Consider the following 24,958-nt stretch of genomic DNA (forward strand, 5'->3'; position numbering starts at 1 on the left):
TAGTTTCATAAAATGTCAATTTCAGTTGAAAGACAAGCAAATGACCTTTGGGTGTAGCTCATGGGAAACGCATAAAAATAGGATGATGGGTTTTGTAGTTCTTCATATTGCCTTAAGTAAGTTCAGTATCAACGCATGGGAGTGAAACTTAAAGTAAAACTCAAGATGAGTCTAGCCTGAACGTTTCGTGCGGTCTTTGTTCTGTAAACGTTTGTTTTAAATGGCCACATCAATGAGCGAGAACCCCATTTTGTCCAATGCAAAGTCCTCCAATAGGTGAGTTGTCATGCCAGTAGCATTGCAAGGCAGCTAGCTAACTACCAGTTTCAGTATTGAGTTAATCTATTTTAGGTGTGTGATTGTTATAAAGAGCTGAATTTCAAATGAGTAATTAACTATGAATGAGATGCTGACCATGCAATTACTCGTTTTTGCATTACAATTTACAGCCTTTAATTTTCAGTAACCTCAAATCACAAATATCACCAGGTGAAGCTTTTAAAACGTAACGAGAGAACATAACTGGAAATGTAATTTAGTAACTGGTTAGATGATGCACAATATGTCAATATAAAGTCAGCTTAATCAGCATTAAGGTTTTAGTTTAAGAATGTTTGAGGAATGTAGAAGGGAAAGTGAGGTCACCATTTCTTTTGTTTTTCAACTTATTTAAAATAAAAAAAAAACAGTTCCTTCATTTAAAATGATCCAGCAGTGTGACAATTTTTTAAAAGTACAACTATTCTTTGTAGTCTGTTGGTGAATGTGTTTAAACCTGCATGCATAATCATTGATAATGAGTTAGCAAAATACTGTTTTAAAGGAATAGTTCAACCCAAAATGAAAATTCTCACATCATCTAATCACCCTCATGCCAACCCAGAAGCAAACACTTTCTTTCTTCCGCAGAACACAACGTTTTTTTAAGAAGAGCATCTCCGCTCTTTAGGTCCATACAATGCAAGTGAATGGTGACAAAACTTTCAAGTTCCAAGAAGCACATAAAGGCAGTATGAATGTAATCCATACGACTTCAGTGGTTTAATCAATGTCTTATGAAGCGATCCTACCAGTTTTGGGTGAAAACAGTCCAAAATGTAACTTCCTTTTCACTATAAAGCTTGACATTGCAGTCTCATTGGACCGCTATTGGATTAAACAGATTAAACCTCTGTTGTTGTATGAATTACTTTTATGCTGTCTTTATGTGCTTTTTGGAGCTTCAGAAATTTGGTCAACATTAACATTTTAATTTTATTACAATGCCCAACTATAATACAATGGAGATTGCATAATTATACAAATGATATGGAATTAATTGCATAAATGTACAATCTTTTTTTTTTGTGTCCTAGTGAGAATATGGATTCAGTGGCTTGCAGAGGTGAACGGACCTCTGTTAGGCCTAGACGCGCACTGGAAACCTTATCAAAACTTGCTCAATTGATCACTGGCTTTAAGCACAGAGCAAAACCCTTCAAGAGATCTTCCTTCATCTGCAAAGACTGCAGCCAGACATTCTCCGACCTGAGCGGCCTTGTCAGTCACCAAAAAAGAGATCATGCACTCCAAAAGCTCCATCGCTGTCAACACTGTGACCAAAGGTTTACTTTACTCTCTAGTTTGCAGTTACACAAATGCCCTAGTGCTTCCTCCATGTGCCAGGAGTGCAGAGGGAAACCTCAGTGGAGTTCACCATGCCAGACCTGCGGGACAGAGCCATCGGGTCCACATGGCAATGAAGAGCAAGACTTTAATTATGATAACAGTCCCTATGCATGCATGCCATGTGGCCTGACATTCAGCCACAAACAGGAGTTCCTGTACCACCAGCAGGCCAGAGGGTGTCAGCCCAGCCCCCTCATCCCAAAAGCCCTCACTATTTCTCCTCCAGATGCAGCACCAACACCTTCCCACGCCTCCTCGCCTCCATCACCAGCCTGCACCAGCTCGTCTCTTTCCGCATGCACTTTGTGTCCCAGAACATTCAAATCTCCTGCAGGTCTTTCCAACCACCTGCGCAATTTCCATTCACCGAAAAAGTTGAAGAAGAAAGATCTCCCCTCAGATACAACGTTTCCATGCCGTTCCTGTGACAAGGACTTCCCCCAAACGTCACTACTGTACCTGCACAGGAAAAAGGAACACCGGCGGGAGACCATGGTGAGGAAATCGCAGAGGAACGTTGTGAAAGCCACCAGAGGAAGGCATAAAAGTGAGACGTTTCTATGCCTCCATTGCGGAAAAGTCTTCCTGCACCATTTGACGCTCTTGGAGCATTTCCAGCAATATAGCAATCACCATCAGGCCCACCTTGCCCTCAGCGCCAAATCGACTAAAGCTTCCAGACCTGGCAAACATGGCATCTCAAATGCAGCTAAAGGTTTCAAACCTTCCAAGGAGTCCAAATCCCCCAAAGAAGGTAAATGTCGAGGAAGAGGCAGACCAAGGACAAAAAGTCAGCCAGTTTTGAAGGATAGCAAGGAGGAGGAAACTGATAAGGTTACTGGTAATGATGAAGATAGCAGGTACCCTTGTGCATCATGTGAAGAGGTTTTTAGAACCCAAGCTACTCTAAAATCCCATGAAAGCATTCATCCAGCAGTCGACACATGCAAGCGCTGTAGTGTGTGTACATGTGGGATACCTCTCTCTCAGATTCCAGAAGAAAAGAATGTTTATCACTGTGTCCCATGTGCGGAGGCTTTTTTGGCTCTGGACACTTTTCTAGAGCACTGCCAGAAACATCTGCTACGTGACAAAAAATACCATGAAGATGAGTAAGAGATTGTCCACCTTGTTAGGGCATGAAAATCAGACCATACAGGTGCTACATCAGGAACATCAGATTTCTCAGGCATATTTTGCTTTGTATGACTGTGCTTTTATTTTGATGCAGGTTCTTAAGAGGGAAAACCACTTCAGCTGAACACATAATTTGGATTAATGTTTTTACAAAAGCAAATGGCAAACAGCGAAACTGATTTTTATTTTGTATTACTTATTTTTGGCCAATGGCTTCCTGAAACATGATACCAGAAAAATTTAATGTGCTTGTTGCTGTCAAGTTGGGGGATATAATATCTGTAGATCTGCAAGATTTGGCAGATGAAATATTTCAGTTGTGTTATTCCGAAGGGGATATTTCACCCAAAAATAAAAATTCTGTAAAATAATTTAATAACTTTTGTGTTGTTCTAAACCTGTATGACATTCTTCCTTGAAACACTTAAGATGTTTGGCACTATGTGTCTCAGTCATCATTTATTTGAATTGCATAGGTTTTTTCATACAATGAAAGCGAATGGTGACTAAAGGCCTGGGTATACTTCTTTTTTCCGCGTTTCGAAACGCAAACGGTCAACCGTGTTGCTCTTCAAAGAATATAGAATGCAAATGCGTTTGCATGTGCAGTACCACTGCCTTGTGATATTCTTTTAGTACAATAAACGGCAGGAACATGCGCCGACACTGTGCGAATTCTGATTAGCAACGCAGACAACCGAAGTATACTTTGAAAATCTGTCAAAAGTACAATATATTAAAGGAATAATTCACACCAAAATGAAAATAATCTCATTAGTCATCTACTCTGCTACCATCCCAGATGTGTATGACTTTCTTTATTCAGCAGAACACGAATTAAGATTTTTTGAAAAATGTTGAAACCCTGTAGGTCCTTATAAAATAAGTAAACTGGTTCCATTAGGCTACTGGCGATACAGCGCTGGGTGGAAGCAACAGTTTAAAGTTTAAATTATCAATTTGTTTCTTATTAAGATTCAAATTTATTGTCATTGTGCAGAGTACAGGTACAGAGCCAATGAAATGCAGTTCAACTAAGCTGGGTCAGCCATGAAACAGCGCCCCTGGAGCAGATAGGGTCAAGGGCCTTGCTCAAGGGCCCAGCAGTGGTATCTTGACATTGCAGGGGCTTGAACCCAGAGCCTTAACCGCTGAGCCACCACTGGCCCAACCTATCAATTTGCTTCAGAAGACATTAATTGATTGTCAATGAGTCGTGTGGATTACTTTTATGCTGCCTTTTGGACCGTTAAATTGCCAGCAGCCTGGTATATATACAGAGCTGAAATATTTTTCTAAACATCTTCGTTTGTGTTCGCTGAAGAGAGAAAGTCCTAAACATCTGGGATGGCATCAGGGTAAGTGAATAATGAGAGAATTTTCATTTTTGGGTGAACTATCCCTTTAAGTTCTAGAGGTATTAGCCTAATGATATGATATGTGATTTTATTTTATGCTATCAGACCAAATATATTACAAATAAGATTTAGTATCTTCTTAATTTGATTGCAGGTTAGATAAATTAAAAATGATTTGTGCACATCTTATGACCCTTGATTTAGTAAATCAATCACTAGGCGGACTTTGTTTAAATGCTCTAGAAAACCAGAAGCATTTTCTCATGTTCAGAAATGACTGATCTTCAAGGAATATACATCAAATCATTCAGGTGACTCAAAGCAGAACTAGCAACAAATATTTAATTTTATAAAAAGGGTAGGTCACCCCTACAAAACTAGCTGCTTAAATCACAGTGTCAACACTATTGCTGAAAATCACAAATGCAAAAAACTATTACAGTTCTGGCAGCTGATGGGGAGCATGAAGTTGTTGCGACTTTGGGCCAGTCGCACTCCTCCACACTCCTCACCAGCTGCCAGACCAACACCTTGAGTTTCAAGAACTGTGATGTTCTTTGCATTTGTGCTCTTCAGCAATAGTGTTGACTCTGTGTTGTAAGCAGCTAGTTTTGTAGGGGTGACCTACCCGTTTTATCTGACTGTTCATCCTGTTTTGATAGTTTAATTGTATTTGTATTCCTTCTTTCAGGTTAGTTATTTTCTCCTTTTCTTTCTAGGTTGTTTTGTTTATTTTAGGCCAGGGGTCACCCTGAAGCCCAAATAGGCCTATCTTCTGCATATATTTACATCTTTTGTCAGAAAGTCCGTCCCGGAACGGAAAACAGGCAGCGGTTTCTGACGGACTAATATCATAGTTGCTACTTCCAGTAGACTGATACGAGAGCTAGTTCCAGATGCGCTCTCCCATATATCGTTTAATGTTGTGCGGTCATGCAACAAATACCACAACACAACGTGATGACGTTTTATAATTCTCCCTGCCATCTTGAGATTGTAACTGGATGTCACTTACTGCCTGACAAGTATTATTAAAGAGAAGTTTGATGAAGATATACCTCCTCCGTGCATGATTCTCTTACCGGAATCACTGTCCATAATTGTCCGCCTACAGAACTGTAAATTCACAAAGGTTGCCAGAGGTGCTACTTTGCAATATCTTTAATACATTATCTACTTCCAATAAAAACAAATATTGGATCTATGATCTTGATGTCTTGGGTTTTTGGCCTGACGGTTGTAGGGGGAGCACAACTCCCTTTACTTTGTTGTGTTCTTCCCCTAGGAGATGTAACAGAGGATTATTTAATATAACATTTTCAAATTCACATTTATGCATTTGGCAGAAAAGTGACTTGCAGTGCATTCAAATGTCTCATATTCACATTAGCACCGACTGTTCTGCATTAAAACCTCCCTAATGACAAACGTACACATAAAACAGTGTGTATATGCCCATTTAATCAAAAAGTTGGTATAGGAGTATATAATCTGAGTTTTAAAACAAAAATAAGTCTTAGAATAACTGATAAATTGTCTGTATATTCCACAGAGTTAATCGCTATAATAGTAGGGCTACAATGGATTGAACAGACTAAACCAATTAGGACTGTAATTTGTTCAGATTCGTCATCAGCTCTTAAAAGTATAATGTCTACAAGAACTGACAAGAGAAGATCTACTGATGGAAATCTATATTATTGTACAGATTGAAAGCAGAGGGTATAACGGTATACTTTTATTGGATACCGGCACACATTGGGATAGCAGGGAATGAAATAGCTGATAAGTTAGCAAAAAAAAAGCATTTAAGAAAAACTTGGTGGATATTAAAGTACCCCTGGGGAGAAGTGAGGTAAAATCAGTGATTAAAAAGAAACTAGTAAATTTATTGCAACAAAGATGGGAAAATAGCAGCACAGGGAGATGGTATTATAATATTGCAAAATTAGTAGGAAAATAAGGTATAGAAAGGAGGAATGATTTCTAGATTAAGACTGGGACAGACAGGATTAAATTCAACACTTGTAATAATGGGGAAGCATGAAAATGTTATGTGTGATGAATGTGATGTTTTAGAAACTGTACAGCATGTATTTTTTTAATGTAATAAATATGATGTTCAACCCAGTAGTCTTTTTAATAACATAAAGGATAGACCAGTAAATGTCACGGACCTCTTGGGAAAAGGTTTGAGAGATTCTCAGACATATAGAGCTGCTTTAACCGTTTTAAAGAATACAGGACTAGAGCACAGGATATAATGTATGAGGATTGTGGTGCTTCTGCCCAACCTGGTGGTTAATAAAGGTGAATAATTATAAAAATAATAAAAAATAAAAAATACAGATGCATCACACATGTAAGCTATACAGTAGGTGGCGGTAATACTCCTAAAGAGTGAACGGCCATTAACAAGAAGACGAAGAAGAAGAAGAAGAAGAAGAAGAAGAAGAAGAAGAAGAAGTGCGCATATGCAGCATCATTGTCGTCCACCTCTGTAGTCGGCGGTCTGTTGTGACGTCACTTCCTGTACTTCACGCACTGCTGTTACATCGTTTGAAACGTGTTTCAAACGTTTCATCTTGTTGAACAAAACTATTTGATCTAACGAAATAAACATGAGCAAAGCACATCCACCCGAGCTGAAAAAGTAAGTATATCGAACCTTTTATTAATTGCAGTGAAAAGCCACTTTTAAACGTGATTTATTTGAAGAGCATAATGCTCTAGTGACCGGGTTTCCTACAGTTACCTCATAACAGCAGCCGTTTTTTGTTAATTTAATGACATCACACGTGGTTGGCTTTTATTGTTACATTGCTATTTCAAATGATCAGATTGTAGTATTAAATCATTAATAATATAACCGCTGTTTTTCTTGCCTTTAGATTCATGGATAAGAAGCTTTCACGTGAGTATAATACATTGCACTAGTTAATCTTAAGAATTAAGCCGCACTACAGCAAGCAAAAGCAAATGATTTGATCAATATTTTTAGCTCAAAAGATATTCTTTATCTAGGACATAAACTGAACAAAGTCAGAATACTGTATCGGTGTTATTTAGAGATTAAAAAAAAAAAAACATTTGTGTTCAGAATAACTGTAACTCTGTTCTTGGCGTCTTTGTGCATTCCAAATTTTAACAGCTTGAAAAGGCTTGATTTTGTTGTTTTTTTTGTTCCATTTTTAGTAAGGCTGAACGGTGGTCGTCATGTTCAAGGCGTCTTGCGTGGATTTGACCCATTCATGAATATGGTAGTGGATGACTGTGTTGAAATGGCTCCAGGAGGACAAATGAACACTGTTGGGATGGTGGTCAGTACTCAAGTATCATCATTTATATTACAATAAAAGTTTAGTGTATGCTTTTGAGTTTAAACAACTTACAGATGAGGAACGCAACAAGCAGCTAACTGTATTTGTATTTATTGCAATGGTAAGTTTCAAGAGTTCTGTAGAAGAATGGAGAAACGTGAATAAGTATTTTGGTTATTCTTGTATTGTCTTGGATGTATCTCCTGTGATCATTTGTGATTAGAAGGGGAGCATTTAATTGTATGTCCGCATGCATCACTTATAGTAAGTGTTTCCCTGGATGTTAATGTTGAAGTGCAAAACAAATATTAAAATATTAAATGAGCCAAAAGTCTGCACACTGTTGCTTTTCCAAACGTCAGTATGACGTTAATTAACAATGGAACTGATCGTGTCTAAACTACTTGCTTATTAATCTGTCAGATTACATCTTCGCTTTGTAAAATGACTCGGAAATATACTGTTCATAAATTAAGGGAAAATATTTTTTCCTGTGGAAATGTTTAAACATTACCTCATCAATATTAACAGGTTGATGTGATACCCATAAAAACATTGCACAGATAAAAGTGTATGACAAGCAAATACACATATCTTTACAATATTGTTTTGTTATTTCTCTGCAGGTTATCAGAGGAAACAGTATAATTATGTTGGAGGCTCTTGAACGAGTGTGAGGGAGATTCCCAATTTCTTGCTGTTTTGTATTTTGCTTTTTGTCCCAATGAGCAAAAATGGGTTTCTCATGTATTATCTTTTTGCAACAAAAGCTGTCTTTTAATACAGGAATCCTTGATTGTGTTGGAAACAGTTCTGTTTTTTTATATGTATATTTTCCTATGTCTGTAGAAAATTGTGTACACAATTCATAAAGCATTTTGGAAAATAAATAAGATTTCCTCGAAGTCTTCCTTTTGGTTGACATCTTACTCCTATTTTAGTGGATTTATGGTGTAATCATGGTTGAATATTAATTTATACAAAGTCCCTTTTAAAGCAAGTCAGTCCACTTGGCGGCCATCTTGAGAACACTCCCAGGCAGCTATTTTCTATGGATAAGCTGCATAAATGTCCAGCTCCTATCTACTAGTGAAAGATTGAAATCTACAAAACGGTTGGTCAAGATTACAATCAAGAAACATTTTAAATCAGCACTGCAATCTGAAAACAATGATATCATAAATACCATTTACCCAAAAAATATTTTTCTTCTGATTTATCCACCTAATGCGCATGGACTTCCTCGAGTAGACTTGTGATGTCTGTATCTGAAAAGTGATTGGCTCTTCTTGTAAGGCTGGGCATTTCAATGTCTCCCATTCATTTTATTCAAATGCTCTGTCTTGGGCTAAATAGTTGGATTTATATTAACATGAACAAGTTTTTAGTGACTCTGCTATTTGAATCTGTTAAAACCATTAATCTTTCAATTTCTGGTCAATTAAAAAATTCAGCTGCATATTGAATTTCTTTTGTTTAAACTATAATATATATAAACTGAATTTGAAAAATGAGATTTCCCTTTCATGTAAACAAATAAATATTTGTCTAATTGAACATTAATGGTTATATTTTACTGTAAACCATTAGATGATAGAATAAGACTGTACACTTTTGATTACCTGGGGAAATAAGGCAGTGAACAAATTACATTTAAAAGAAAAAAAGGTGTAGTATGAACCAATTAAATCCAATACAGAAGACAAGAGAAACAAAACATGCATGCAGCGCAGGGGACAATGGGGCTAAAGGTTCATTTTCAATGAATACTGATGGAGCAATATAATACATGTGAAAAGAGATAAAGGAAGGTTGTTTTGATAACATTTTTATAAAAAAAAAATAAAAAGGTTAGAAAGCAGGCCTTTAACCCCACGTGTGGGATAAAGACCCCCACTGGGATTACAGTGTATGTATTGGGGCTATAGTTATAGTGCAAAATGTATGCACAGTTTTAACATGTACTGTAGTCAAATACTTTTGAGACAGCAAGACGCTTTTTTTGAGTAACAAACACTACAATAATGTTCTATTTGTTAATATTAGTTAGCATGAACTAACAATGAACTTTATACAACTTTTATTAATCTTGGTTCATTTTTTTATTCAAAAGTTGTATTTGTTAACATTAGATAATGCACTGTGAACTAATAATGAACAATTGTATCTTATTAACTAACGTTAACAAATATTAATAAATCCTGTAAAAATAATTGCTAATTTTATGTTTATGATACATAATGTTAATGAATGGAACCTTATTATTAAGTGTTCCCAATTAAGATAATGCTTATTCAAAATAAACACTTCAGAAAAGGGTGCAACAATTCCTGTTAAGTTAAATGACACTTAATAACAGATGTATTCAATAAACAAATTAATTTCAATTGTGATTGGATCAGTCAATGTGAGCCCACTTTGAAAAAAAAAATTCATAACAAATCTGAGAGGTGAGGTGTTCAAGTCACATCAGCTACTTACTGGGGTACCTCAGGGCTCAGTGCTTGGGCCACATCTCTTTATATACACAACATCACTGGGAAAAGAAATTGGCCTGTTTTTTTTTACGTTGAATCTGGCCCAAAAGTTGTTGGGGGGGTTCTCTTTCTGCATATCACTGCCACTTAGGCATGTAGCGGCGCCGTTTTGTGGCCCGTTCTGCAAAACGCGGTGGCTCATTTCAGCTTATCGCGGCCCAGTTCGCTGCCAGCCCGCCCAGTTCTCTCAATGTCCAGTCTGCCCCTTAATTGGCCCCAAAGTGTGATGGCCCAATGGGAAAATGCCCGGTATGCCAGATTACCAATCCAGCCCTGACTGGGACCCATCATTTAGGTACATGGGTTCTTTTACCACTGCTTCGCTGATGACACACAGCTGTACTTGTCTTTCCATCCCAACGACACCACTGTGACTGCTCGAATCTCAGCCTGTTTGGCAGACATCTTGGCCTAGATGAAGGAACACCACTTGCAACTTAACCCAGTGGTGACAATCCCTAAAATTATCATTTATTTTGAAACAAAATACTTATTAATCATTTTCAGATTCGTTCAAGGTTATTACATCAAAAGTTTTTCAATAATGGTCCAATAAGTGAATAAATTTCAATTTGGGACAAATACATTTATTCATTTGGCAGACGCTTTTATCCAAAGCGACTTACAAAAGAGGAATACATTATAAGCTAATCATCTTAAGGAGACAGTGGTAAGAAAAGTACTGTATTACAAAGATTCGCTAGCATCACAATTGTAGAATCTAAGACAGGTTAAAGAGCAAAAAGAATATTTATAATACATACATATATTTTTATCATCATTAAAAGTGGACGTGTTAAGTGCTCATGGAAAAGATGTGTCTCCTCGCCTTTCCAGCCAACCCTCATCGTTCAGCTAGGTTCAACTACAGTAAAGCCTTCCAAAATGGTCAGAAATCTAGGTGTAACCATCAATAACCAACTCAATTTCACAGATGTGGTGGGGTGAGCAAGAGACAGACACAGTGGGTGTGGCGTCAAGCCTCGTAGAGGCATTTATTGGAAATAATAATACATGTAAAATGTCCATAAAAGGGGAAAATAAAGTGTCATGGCCTCTAGCCCATCGGCCATGACGTGTGCAGTTCTCCCCTGGTGACTCAATCTGTCCGAGGTGCGGGTCCGGCGGCACATCAACTCATCCAACCCCTCTCAGCTCTTCACATCAGGTGTGCTTCAACCACCGCTGTCAGAACGAGGCTTATTAATTATGCACCTCTTCTCGCTCTCCAGCCCAACTCCCTTCGTGAGCCTATGGGCGGCACTAAGTGGCGGGGTGGATCCCACACTCATATCCAACCATGGAATTCAGAGCCGGAGGGTACTTCCTCAACCAGGCCCTACGGTCGGAGTGGATGTTGAGGATACCTCAACGGGCCAGCTCTCCCTCTCCTCTAATTAATATGACAGCCTCAGCCAGCCACAGGGTAAATGCTTATTAAATGCCACTTACCCTTTTGCTGCAGCAGGGAGTCCCTGTGCAGTTCTGGACCGGCAACTCACTTAATCCTTCCGGGGGTCCAAGGAGCGGGTCTGGTGGCACGTCCACTCATCCGAACCCTCCCAGCTCTGGTCCTGGGCATGCAAAGATGCCAGTGTGTGCACACATGGAGATTTGAAGCCAGCTCCCCGAGAAGAGGTGTGCTCTGTGTTTTAAAGACAGCGATGATGAAGCATTATTCACAGGTGTGCTTCATTCACTGCTGTCAGAACGAGGCTTATTAATTATGCACCATCTCGCTCTCCTGCCCAACTCCCATCATGAGCATGGCTGAAGGGCAGCCCTAAGAGGCAGGGCGATGATGACGAGCCAGAGGGGTGGATCATTCTGCCACACAAACCACATCTCAAAGACAAAAGTATCATGTAGATTTACACTACAATATCAGGAAAATAAGACCCTTCCTCTCTGTACATGCCACACGACTTCTTGTTCAGTCACTTGTCATAACTAGAATGGACTAATGTAATGCTCTCATTGCTGGCCTCCCTGCATGCCCAATTAGGCCCCTGCATATGATCCAGAATGCAGCAGCACGTCTGGTCTTTAATGAACCAAAGAGAGGACATGTTACACCACTCCTTGTCTCTTTTGACTGGCTGCCGGTTGATGCACTTATCAAATTCAAGGCTCTGATGCTGGCATACAGAACAGTCTGCTCCAGCATACCTAAAATAATTTCTGCAGAGCTACGTTCCCACCAGAAGCCTGCGGTTGCTAATGAGTGAAGCCTTGTTGTACCAACACAAAGAGGCACCAAAACAATTTCCCAGACTTTCGGTTTCACTGTACCACGTTGGTAGACTGACTTTCCAAACTCCATCTGTGAAGCAGATTCACTCCACTGTATGTCTTCAAAATGGCTATGAGCACATAACATGTCCACTTTTAATGATAATAATAAAAATATATGCATATAATATAAATATTCTTTTTGCTCTCTAACCTGTCTTGGATACTACAATTGTGATGCTAGTGAATCTTTGTAATACAGCACTTTTCTTACCACTGTCTCCTTAAGATGATTCAGCTTATAATGTATTCCTCTTTTGTAAGTTGCTTTGGATAAAGCGTCTGCCAAATGAATAAATGTAAATGTATTTGTCCCAAATTGAAATTGATTCACTTATTGGACCTTTATTGAAAAACTTTTGATGTAATCACTTTGAACTAATCTGAAAATGATTAATAAGTATTTTTGTTTCAAAATAAATGTGATCATTTTGGGGATTGTCAGCTAAATACATTTGCAACCTTTGAAATATTATTAAAGATTAGATCAAATTACCTCAAAACCAACCTTTAGACATTGCACTCATGGTCAAATCAGGTGTTACGGAAAGTGTAGTGGTAGTTTTTTTGCTAATAGAGTTTTGGTAGAAAATCAAATCAAATGTGCCTTTTACAGCAGGGGGCCTTAAGCCTTGTTGTACTCTACAATATATTTTCATTGGCCAGTAAAAATGTTATTCATTTTTTGTTTATAGTTTATTTATTTATTTTTGTTTTAAGTACCTTCTCAAATGGTCTATTGTGAGTGCAGTGTTTTTTTTTTTTTTTTATTATTATTATTATTATTTATATTTTATTTATTTATTTACAGATCGTTAGTAAGGTCCATAGAGATGAAGAAATAAAAAAATAAAGATCGGTAATAATTGCAGGTTATGTCCTATAAAATGTGTGTTTACTGTGTAGGTCTTTTATTTAGTCAGAAAGCTGACAGGATATGTCGACGAGATCACACGACTGGGTCGTCCCTGATATTGGTTTAAGATATGGAGCTATAAAATACCTGGAGAGAGTTAAACGTTAGTATCCCCATTGATCTCTATGACTGTGCTCAGCTTTTATTATTATTATTGCTTGAGTGAAAATACAACGAAGCCACAGTTAACGTAAAACTTTTAATACATTCCGTCAAAACTAAATAGCAGCACACACACACAAAAAAAAACAAAAAAAAAACATTATAAACAGAGGTAAATAACAAAGCGTTAACAGAGAGATAATTAATAAACAATAATAAAAATAAAAAAAACACTAAGACCAAAATAATTTTGTACAAGGCGGTTAATCATCAAAGTATGTCTTTAAAAGGGCTTTTTTTATTATGCATACCTTTTAAGGATTTAGTTTTGAGGAAGATCGCCAATTCCTTCTAGAAATGCATGAGGATGGGAGGTTTCTTTAAAAATCTAGATTTATATATAAAGTAATTTGCCAAAACCAAAATATTATTAACCAAAACTTCAACATCACCACTGAGAAAAAAGACCCCATATTTTATAAGTTTAAAGTCAAAGTCAGATATTACATATTTCAAACTTGACTGTGCACAGCTAGCGGAGGCTAACGAAACGAAAGGGAGGCGGTCATCTTTGTCACGTGACTGATCAGGGGGAAAATATAAATCAATTTCACGCTTTTAAAAGCCATTCACAAACAACCCGTCACCGGATGACGATGTGCTATAATGTAATAAAATTATTTAAATTCAAACGGTTCTTGGATTTTTTTTTATTTAGTCAGAAAACACGGGTAATTTTGAAAGGCAGTCTATGGAGAAACATGCTTTTTGACATCGGGTGATGTAGTTCCAGCATCTACCAACAGGTGCTAACGGGACCTGCTAACCAGCCAATTCCTGAACCCCTGGTTAAGAGCACGCGCTGATGCTATGTGGAGAGAGTAGTGATGTCGGAGGAGGTTGGGAAGAAATTGCAGGCGGTGGTTGACCGGGTAAATCATGCGGTTACCCGTCGCCCGAAGGTAAGTTTTTCGTCGGTATTTTTTTGAGCACGTCATTGAAAAGAAGCATGTTTGTAAAATGCCCTTAAATAAACTATCATCTCCAAGCACGCGGTGTTTTTCACAGTAGGGTTATATAATAATCATTTCAACCTTTACACATGTGCATGCTCATAACAGCAAGCTCGTGATGGATGACAGCAGAGTACATAGCTAATAATTAGTAAACTTTTTGGTCAAATAACAGTTTCATAATTATATCGAAGGGGAATTAGCTTTTGGTTGTCTATATTAAGTTGTACAGTATGTTACTTTTACACTAGAAGTAGCGCAGTGTCTGAACCAATGTATGTCGCGTGAAATAAAGATAGAGTCACTCAGCAAATAATAATTTCATGACATGTATCATACATCTATTGCCCTGCGTTTTCTACTGTGTGGCATACAAGTATGTCTTCAACTTATCAGTGAAGTGTATTTACAGTATTCTGTGTAAATACAATATGTGATACAATAAATTGACAATTGTGAATCATGTCCAGAATAATTTTCTTCTGTATTGCACATATCAGATTTATTTATTTTATTGTGTTATTTTCTGTATATGATGTAATTTTAATATAGTATATTGCTGCTTCATAGTATTAAACTGTTTTCTGGGGTTGCAAAACAGCAGTAAATAAAGTGTACTACTGTATTATAAACCAGTCTTGTCCCTCACTAATCTATTCCAGACGTTGCCATGTATAACCCCTCGGCTGGTGGCGGTCAGTAAAACAAAACCTCCAGAGATGGTGCTGGAGGCTTACAAACATGGACAACAAAACTTTGGGGAGAATTATGTGAGTAAATAACTAAGTATTCACATTTGAACACAATTTGTTGTTATAACCTACTTTATGATTAATTGAATGATAAATTGAATTGATGTTGCATATCCAATTGTTTACAGGTGAATGAACTTGTGGATAAAGCCTCCCATCCCCAGGTATTTCAAAGAAATTGTATTTTGTTCTTGCTCATGTCTTGATTGATATAAAACTGCCTTTCATCCTTTTTCTTTTCAGATTGTGTCATCATGTCCTGATGTAAAATGGCATTTCATTGGTCACTTGCAAAAGAATAATGTCAACAAACTCCTGGGTGAGCAAAGAAAAATAACAAGTGTCAACCTTGATTTACTTCTAAATTTACTTCATTCAGTGAAGCTTGACTTTAGTATTACAACCCCAATTCCAAAAAAGTTGGGACAGTTTGAAAAAATGGAAAAAGGAGTGCTTTGTAAATTATATTCACCCTCTGCTATATTGAAAGCACTACAACTACATATTATATAATGTTTCACCTCGTGAATTTAATTGTTTTTTTAATGTACAGTAATTTCAATTCAGATGATTGCATCACGCTCCCAAAAAAGTTGAGATGGGGGCAATTTAAGATTAATAACAATTTTACGAGAGAAAATGTCAAGGCGATGTTAAACAGGTGAGCCAATCTTGTCATAGTATATAAGGAGCCTCCAAAAACAGCCTAGTCCTTCAATAGCAAGGATCATTCGAGACTTGTCAATTTGCCAAGAGATTCTTCAGCAAATGATCCAGCACTTTGAGAACAATGTTCCCCAAAGACAAACTGGAAGGATTTTGGCCATTTCGCCCTCTACAGTGCACAATATAGTTAAAATATTCTAGGAATCTGGTCAAATCTCAGTGCGTAAAGGGCAAGACGAAAACCACTTAAGAATGCACATGAAGCACGTCACTGTGCTTTTTGGTCCGATGATTCCACATTCAAAATAGTTTTTGAAAAACACAGCCGTCGTTTTCTCCAGGCCAAAGAGAAAAAGGAACATCCAAGCTGTTATCAGCATCAGCCCCAAAAGCCAGTGTCTGTATGGGTCAGGTGTGTCAGTGCCCATAGTATGGGTAACTCACACATCTGTGAGGGCACCATTAATGCAGACAGATATGTACAAATTTTGGCGCAGCATATACAGTCTTTTCCAGGGAACTACTGGAATTTTCAGCAGGACAACATACCAAATACTGGCCAAATAAGTAGAGAGTCCAGGTGCTATTAGAAGAAAGGGTAATGTTTCACAGTGGTAAACACTCGACTGTCCCAACTTTTTTGGAGCGTGTTGCAGTCATCTGATTTTAAATTACTGTATATTAAAGACACAATGATATATATACTCAAGGTAAAACATCATATAACGTGTAGTTGTAGTGCTTTCAATATAGTAAAGCCTTAATATAATTTATAAATCACTCCTTTTGTTTTTATTAGTATTTTTGTTACTGTCCCATCTTTTTCGGAATTGGGGTTGTAATAATATACAAGTGTATTAGTATTTATATTCAGAACCTATATTTAAGTACTTTCAGTCAGTTCCAGTAGTGTCGGACATGTTTAGAATTATTTTGCAATGGAGAATTAATTTGGGTTCGCTTTGACACATTTATTTTATTCCATCACAGGTGTTCCAAATCTGTTTATGGTGGAGACAATTGACTCTGTGAAACTGGCTGAAAAAGTAAACAGCTCCTGGCAAAAGTTGAGACCCCTCAACACGCACCGGTTAAAGATTATGGTTCAGATCAACACCAGCGGAGAGGGAAGTGAGTGTCCTATGCTTAACATTAGCGTAAACGAATACTTTTGCCATTGTGAAGCAAACTGAATATTCCACAGATTCCACTGTTCATAAAAACTTAACAGTATTTTACAGTTTTATTAAATACGAGTTCTTGTATTGCTATTTTCAGCCGATCAAATTGCATGAATGCAAAATTCATTATTATGTACGATAATTACATTATTACATAAGCTCACGTTATGAGCCCACTTGAGATGCTTTAAACGTTCTCGGAAAATCACTGTTGGGAGCATCACAGGCTTGTTGCACAATGTTTTCCCAAAAAGAGTCCATATCAAAGGCACAGATGTTGTTTGGTTTTCGCTTTTGGACAAAAAGATTGTTTCAATCTCGCAGTATGTCAATGTGTTACAAAACATGTGAGTTATTTTCTCAGTGTATCAAATGACTGTTTTCATGAAACTTCAGTAAGATTGCCTGACTTATACATCTTTCATCAGGTAAACATGGCTTGCCACCTGATGAGACTGTAAACACAGTGAAACACATCATATCTCAGTGTCCTGCTCTTGACTTCGCTGGACTAATGACGATTGGTCGGTACGGTTATGACCTCAGTGAAGGCCCCAACCCCGACTTCCAGGTGCGTCAGATGAACTGGATCACCCCCAGCCTCACATGTTAACATTATCACTAGTGCTGGGTAAAAATATAAAAAAAGAAATTCCCAATCCATCGCAATCCCAAAATCGATCTTTTACTCTATGGTGCAACGGTCTATAATGCGAGTAAATCACAGGTATATGCAACCAAATTTCACGTGATGTGACTAAAATGTCTGTGATTAGCCACTGGCTGATACATTTTCAGATTTCACTCACCAGTGATTAAGATGTATTTTGGAAGAAGTTCAGCACCGACGAGATCCTTTCAATACATGTTGAGAGTCAAGGCTTGGTTTGAATCGTTCCATTTAATGTGTGTCCAAAGACTATACCTACCCAATCCATTTGTCATTGAATAATGTCTCTTTTAATACCCTTTTGGTTCTTGCAGTCAAGAACAACAAAAACTAAACATTTAATTAAAATCACACTGTTAAGTACTGCACCAGATTTTCCAGTTCTTGCTGTGAGGTGTTACCCAACTCTTCCACCAAGGCACTTGCAAGTTCCCAGACATTTCTGGGGGAAATGTCTGAGAGCCCTCACCCTCCGATCCAACAGTTCCCAGACGTGCTCAATGGGATTGAGATCCGGGCTCTTCACTAGCCACTCCACTAGCACACTGACATTCCTGTCTTGCAGGAATTCATGCACAGAACGAGCGGTATGGCTGGTGGCAGGAAGGGTGGGTGTGGGACCACATGAGGAAGGATGTCTTCCCTGTAATGCACAGCATTAAGATTGCCTGCAATGACAACATGTTCAGTCCGATGATGCTGAGACACACAGCACCAAACCATGATTGAACCTCCACCTCCAAAGCGATCCCGCTCCAGAGTACAGGCCTCGGTGTAACGCTCATTTCTTCGACGATATACTTTTTGCCAGTCCTGTCTGGTCCAGTGAAGGTGGGTTTGTGCCCACAGGCAACGTTGTTGTCTGTGAAGTCTGGTAAGGACCTGCCTTAAAACCACTCTCTGCCTATGGTGGACAGTCTGAGCACTGATGGAGGGATTGTGCATTCCTGGTTTAACTAAGGCAGTTGTTGTTGCCGCCATCCTGTACCTGTCCCGCAGGTGTGATATTCGGATGTATCGATCCTGTGCAGGTGTTGTTGCACGTGGTCTGCCACTGTGATCAGCTATCCTTCTTGTCTCCCTGTAGCGCTGTGTTAGGCGTCTCACAGTACAGACATTGCAATTTAGTCCTTATGCCTCCATGCAGCAATGCTAAGGCACGTTCACGCAGAGGAGCAGGGACCCTGGGCATCTTTTTTTGGTGTTTTTCAAAGTCAGTAGAAAGTATTTTTAGTGTCCTAAGTTTTTTTTTAACAGTGACCTTAATTGCCTACCATCTGTAAGCTGTTAGTGTCTTAACGACTGTTTCACAAGTGCATGTTCATTAATTGTTTATGGTTAATTGAACAAGTATGGAAAACATTGTTTAAACCCTTTACAATAAAGATCTGTAAAGTTATTTGTATTTTACAAAATTATCTTTCATATACAGTGTCCTGAAAAGGGGATGTTTCTTTTTTTGCTGAGTTTATGTCTTAAAGGCCAAAAGATACTGCATCTCCATGCACAGTATGTGTGAAGCAAATTTTGTAATAGCTTGACCGCTCGCCACCTAGAACAGTGCTGGCCATTGACCGCACTAAAAGAGTGTCACAAAGCAGTTGTTGTGCGTATGCGTCAAACTCATTCTTATTCATTCATGGTGAGAAAAGTATAGTCAGAAAGGCAACGCGATCGGCCAGGCACGAGCCGATCCGGGACCCACAAAAACAAAGTATACTTGGGCCTGGAGGCAATCACATTGCCTTTCTGAGTATATTTTTCTGACCGTGAACAAATAGGGACTCATTCATACTACTGTTTGTGACACTCTTTTAGTACAGTCGATGGACAGGGCATGCACAGATGACATGCACAACTGAGGGCCACGTTTGTGAGTCGAGAAAATCTAAGTGCCGTACTGATGATGCAATTTGCATCACACATACTCTGCCTTGAGCAATCAGCAGTAGATATATGAACATGTGCATTGTGTGTAGATGCTGCTGAAACGTCGTGATGAAGTTTGTGAGAGTCTGAAGGTCCCAGCTGACCAGGTTGAGCTTAGTATGGGCATGTCCACTGACTTTGAACATGCGGTAGGTAAACCTCTTTTTTGCTTTAATGGCAGACTGACATTGTCAAATTTAGAAATTGAACTCTGTGTCATTGTTAATATGTGAACACCGGTCATTTTGTTCTGGTAAATTAAAGATGTTGAAAACCAAAAATTTGTATTTTAAATTGACTTTTGATATATTCATAAAAAAAATGTATAACTTTGATTTCATAATTCAAAACGCTAAATGTATATTGTGTTTAACATTTTTCTCCTATTAGATTGAGGTAGGCTCCACCAACGTACGTGTCGGTAGCACTATTTTCGGGACACGAGAATACCCAAACACTCCGAGTCCCAGTCCAGAGAAAAAGCAAAAGGTCGTATGTGAGGAAGCAGCAAGAAGAATGGACCGACTCACTGTAACAGAGCAATGAATAATGGAAGAAGGTTACTGAACTACAAGTGGGCTTTTATTGTGGACCTTTTAGGCAGTTCTTCCAATGACTGGGCTCACCATTCACCAGTCGAGAGCCTTTGATATGTCTTAATATTATTGCTGCTGACCTGTAAAAAATGAGAAAGATTTTTGGAAAGTCAAATTTAATAACTGAATTACTATATGTACTTCCTAAAGGTGTTTTTATTATGGAAAGATCTCCAAAAGTGTCCTCCACAACCTGAAGATATCTGGTAAAACCTCAACCATGCTTTCACATTTTGTTTTTAAACAGATACAGGGTCAGTTCAAGCTCAGTTTGTGGCAGTTGTAGTTTGGTTTGTGTTCAATAAATGTAATTTGAGTTAAACAGGTTAAATGTTTGAAATAATAGCTAGTTTTAAATGTTGTTTTACATCTAATTAAATTAACAAATGTTTTACTTGTGTTCCTAGTAGTGTATAGGCATATTTTAGTGTCTGTGAATTGTTTTGTTTGTGTATGGTGACTCAGAAAGTTTCAGTGGCATTATAATTGTAAATGATATAAATAGTATATGTATAGTATTGTTTAAGTATCCACTTTTTGCTGTGAAAGATGAGACATATCTGCACTGAACTATGTGTGATGTTATCCTGTAATTCATATAGTATTATCCATGTCACCCTTAATACTGGTATTGAAACAGAGTACTGATCAACAACCACATTGGTTTTAATATGGCACAGAATATCTACAATGACCCAAATAAGTGATAAAACTACATAGACAGACATTTTTTCTGAGTCTAGGAAAACTGAGGGTCTGAGGCCTTCTACTATGCAAGGAGAGGGATTGTGAGATGCTTGTTCAGGAGTAATTGCATAATTATTCTATCTTTAATTGTATCATTATTACAGTGCTGTTTCACACTAACTGATTATATTTGATCAATGTATTATTTGTGATAAATCGTTTAAAACATCCAAAATGAACACTTTTTTCCCCATTCTTTTTCCCCATTATGTACAGTGTCAAATAATAACTTGGTTGTATCTTGTCAAAAAATAGTTGTACGTAAATATTTAATTGATTAGGTGAGTTGAGCAATAAAATAAGAAAACATTTAATGGCTGTGTGGCATACAGTGCATTCAGAAAGTATTCTGACCCCTTAATGTTTTATGTTGCAGCCTTATGTTAAAATGCTTTAAATAATAAAACAAAATCACATCAATCTGCATTCCGTACCCATAATGACAAAGCAAAACCAGATTTTTGATAACTTTGCAAATTCATTAAAAGAAAAATCTTGAATATCACATTGATATAAGCATTCAGACCCTTAACTCAGATACTTGTTTGAAGCACTATTGGCAGTTACAACCTCAAGTCATTTTGGGTAAGAAGTGACAAGCTTTGCACACTTAGATTTGGGTATTTTCTGCCTTCATCTCTGCAGATCCTCTCAAGCTCTGTCAGGTTGGATGGGGACCTTCGGTGGACAGTCATTTTCAGGTCTCCAGAGATGTTTGAATTGACTAGGTTTTCATTAAATAGATCTCTGTATTTTGCTGCGTTCAGCTTTCCTTCAACCCTGACCAGTACCTGCTGCTGAAAAACACTCCCACAGCATGATGCTACCACCACTCTTCACCGTTGGGATGGTATTGCACAGGTGATTAGCGGTGCCTGGTTTCCTCCAGACATGATACATGGAATTGAGGCCAAACAGTTCAATATTTGTTTCATCAGACCAGAGAATCTTATTTCTCATTCTGAGAGTCCTTTAGGTGCTTTTTTGTGTCTTGCTCTGAGGAGAGGCTTCCATCTTGCCACTCTGCCATAAGCCCTGATCGGTGGAGTGTTGCATTGATGATTGTCCTTCTGCAAGTTTCTCCCATCTCCACACATGATCTCTGGAGCTCAACCAGATTGACCATCGAGCCCTTCTCCCCTTATTTTTATTTGTGGCCTTCCTCCGATCTGTGCCATGACACAATCCTATCTCTGAGCTCTGCAGACAGTTCCTTTGACCTCAAGGCTTGTTTTTTTTATCTGATATGCATTTACAGCTGTAAGACCTTATAAAGAAAGAGAAATGGGATGCACCTGAGCTAAATTTAAAGTGTCATAGCAAAGGGTCAAGTCATTTTTATTTGTATAGCGCTTTTCATAACACGTGTCATTTCAAAGCAGCTTTACAGAAAATCATGCATTAACAGAAAATGAAACTGTAATATCTATAAAGTCTTAGAATCATCATTGTGTAGTTTATATATGATTATAAATTATGTGTAAATAAATAATTAAATAATAATTTTATTTAGAACCCCAGGCAACTGTGGCAAGGAACACAAAACTCCATAAGATGTTGGTTAGGGAGAAAAATAACTTTGGGAGAAACCAGATTCCCTGTGGGGGCCAGTTGCCCTCTGACTAACATCATGAATATAATGCCAATATTAGTTATTTATGTGCAGAAATGAACCTTAACTGCAGAAGTTCACAAGATACATTGTCCTTTGTTAGTTGGCTGATGAAGGATTTTGTTAGCAATTATTTGATAGTCTATGTATTCCATTTCAGGAGTGTAGTCCATCATTAGAATAAGGTGATGCAGGCAGAGATCAGTGAGGTGCATCGCAGTTCAACCGGCAGGTCATTTCAGTGAGGTCTATACCCAAGTCCAAGGTCCAGGCAGTGGCTTATGAAATATCCCATGTCTTATGGTTGGAGTCCATCATAATAGACTGAAGTGATGTCTGAATGGCACTGGCTGCATTTAGTCATCATCACTTAGAGACACGTAGCAGTGGAGTCTGACATCAAGCAGGAACAGAGCTGAATTTGGCCAGCTCCGAGGTTGAGACAGGGAAACAAATATAATAATATTAGCGTAGATGCCATAACATTTTTTGCAGAGATATAGATCATGATCACTGTTTCTGGTTCCGGCAGACTAAACTAAAGCAGCCTAATTGATAAATTAGGTGTATGCCAGGCTAAATAGATGAGTCTTTAGTCTAGAATAAAACTGAGTGAGTGTGTCTGAGTCCCGAACAGTGTTAGGGAGACTGTTCCATAGTTTAGGAGCTGAAAAGGATCTACCTCCTTTTGTGGATTTTGATATTATAGGAATTATTAACAGGCTAGAATTTTGTGATCGTAATGAATGAACGTGATGGAATATAGTGTGGTAGAAGGTCACTTAAGTACTGCAGATCTTTCAAAGCTTTGTATGTAGTTAACAAAATAAAAAAAATGTAACAGGTAGCCAATGTAATGAAAATAAAATGGGGCTAATGTGATCATATTTCTTGGTTCTAGTCAGCATTCTGGCAGCTGCATTTTGAACCAATTGAAGTTTATTTATTGAACTTGCTGGACATCCTCCCAGTAATGCATTACAATAATCTAGTCTTGAGGTCATGAATGAGTTTTTGGGCATCAGCAACAGAGAGCATGGGTCATAACTTAGCAATATTTCTGAGGTGGAAGAATGCTGTTCTACAAACATTGGACATTTGATTTTCGAAGGACAGATCGATATCAAACATAACACCTAAGTTATTCGCTGTAGAAGATGATGCAACCTTACATCCATCGAGAGTCAAGAGGTTTTTGGTCCAATAATTAGTGCCTCTATTTTGTCGGAATTGAGTAGAAGGAACTTTCTGGCCATCCGAACTTTGATTTCATTGATACACTGCTAATTTGGAGAATTGTGAAATTTTGTCGGGTTTCAAAGAAATATAAAGTTGGATATCGTCAGTGTTTTCTGAGGTACTGAGCAGACAATTACATGATTCCAATTTTATTTCTGATGATATCAATTCAAGAAGACATTACTATTGTGCTGCAACAGAATATCTTGTTCAGTCGAGGCTTTATTCCTAACCAGTTTAGCCACAGTACTGAATAAACACCTAGGATTGTTGTGGTTATTTTTTATGAGTTTGCTAAAATATGCTGACCTGCCAGCTTTTAGTGCCTCTCTGTAGCTACAGACACTATCCTTCCATGCACTGCGAAATACTTCTAATTGGGAATCTTCCACTTGCACTCCATTGGTTGAGCTGCACTCATGAGAGTATTGATGTGATCATTGTGCCATGATGCAGGACTTTTTTCTTTAATTTTCTATAATCGAAGTGGGGCGACAATATCAAGAGTACTAGAGAAGACTGTATTTATATTTTCTGTTATTACATCGTTTTCCTAGAATTTTTGGCTTAGTGAATATATGAGATAAATTTGCAAGATTATTAGTGAAGCTATCTTTAGTTCTACCTGAACGATAGCGTGGTGTAGATTGAGTGACATTAGCTGATTGCAGCATACAAGAGACGAGGTAATGATCCGAGATGTCATCGCTCTGTAGCAGAATTGATATAGTTTCAAAATCAAATCCACATCACAGAATTAAATCTAGCGGATGATTATGGCGATGAGTTGGTCCTGTCACATTTTGTCTGACTCCAAGAGAGTTGAGAATATCAATAAATGCTAATCCCAATGTTTCATTTTCATTATGTGAACGTTGAATTCACCAACAATTAAAGATCTGTCAACAGTAACTACTAGATCTGATATAAAATTAGCAAATTCACCAAGGAAATCAGAATATGGCCCGGGTGATCTATATACTGTAGCAAGGGCAATATATGACGGAGATTTTTTTTATTTGTGTCTAACGGTGTCACATTAAGCATTATTAGTTCAAAAGACTTAAACGTATATCCTGTCTTCTGAGTAACACCAAAAACAACAAAACTGTAAATTGCAGCAACACCTCCTCGGCCCTTCAGACAAGGCTCATGTTTATAACAATAACCTGGGGGAGTAGACTAATTTAAACAAATATATTAATCCGGTTTAAGCCAGGTTT

General features: G+C 37.9%; 3 protein-coding genes across 3 annotated transcripts; all 3 read left to right on the forward strand.

The window, feature by feature from the left end:
- The first annotated feature begins 112 nt into the window (after positions 1-112).
- On the forward strand, positions 113-4,516 carry LOC127628806 (zinc finger protein 135-like). Its single transcript, XM_052105713.1, has 2 exons — positions 113-276; positions 1,356-4,516. Exons 1-2 carry the CDS (start codon positions 221-223, stop codon positions 2,782-2,784), a joined length of 1,485 nt encoding a protein of 494 aa, XP_051961673.1. The 5' UTR covers positions 113-220; the 3' UTR covers positions 2,785-4,516.
- A 2,147-nt stretch (positions 4,517-6,663) lies between these two features.
- Positions 6,664-8,941, forward strand: LOC127628807 (small nuclear ribonucleoprotein G). The gene is made up of 4 exons (XM_052105714.1): positions 6,664-6,816; positions 7,055-7,077; positions 7,359-7,483; positions 8,110-8,941. Exons 1-4 carry the CDS (start codon positions 6,785-6,787, stop codon positions 8,158-8,160), a joined length of 231 nt encoding a protein of 76 aa, XP_051961674.1. The 5' UTR covers positions 6,664-6,784; the 3' UTR covers positions 8,161-8,941.
- Positions 8,942-14,208: 5,267 nt separating this feature from the next.
- plpbp (pyridoxal phosphate binding protein) lies at positions 14,209-21,232 on the forward strand. The gene is made up of 8 exons (XM_052105977.1): positions 14,209-14,292; positions 15,006-15,113; positions 15,224-15,259; positions 15,339-15,414; positions 16,752-16,892; positions 17,371-17,513; positions 19,592-19,690; positions 19,932-21,232. The coding sequence occupies exons 1-8, from the start codon at positions 14,218-14,220 to the stop codon at positions 20,085-20,087; spliced, it is 834 nt and encodes a 277-aa protein (XP_051961937.1). The 5' UTR covers positions 14,209-14,217; the 3' UTR covers positions 20,088-21,232.
- Positions 21,233-24,958: the final 3,726 nt, after the last annotated feature.

This window comes from Xyrauchen texanus, chromosome 35 (genome assembly GCF_025860055.1).
Source record: "Xyrauchen texanus isolate HMW12.3.18 chromosome 35, RBS_HiC_50CHRs, whole genome shotgun sequence".
Lineage (NCBI taxonomy): Eukaryota > Metazoa > Chordata > Actinopteri > Cypriniformes > Catostomidae > Xyrauchen > Xyrauchen texanus.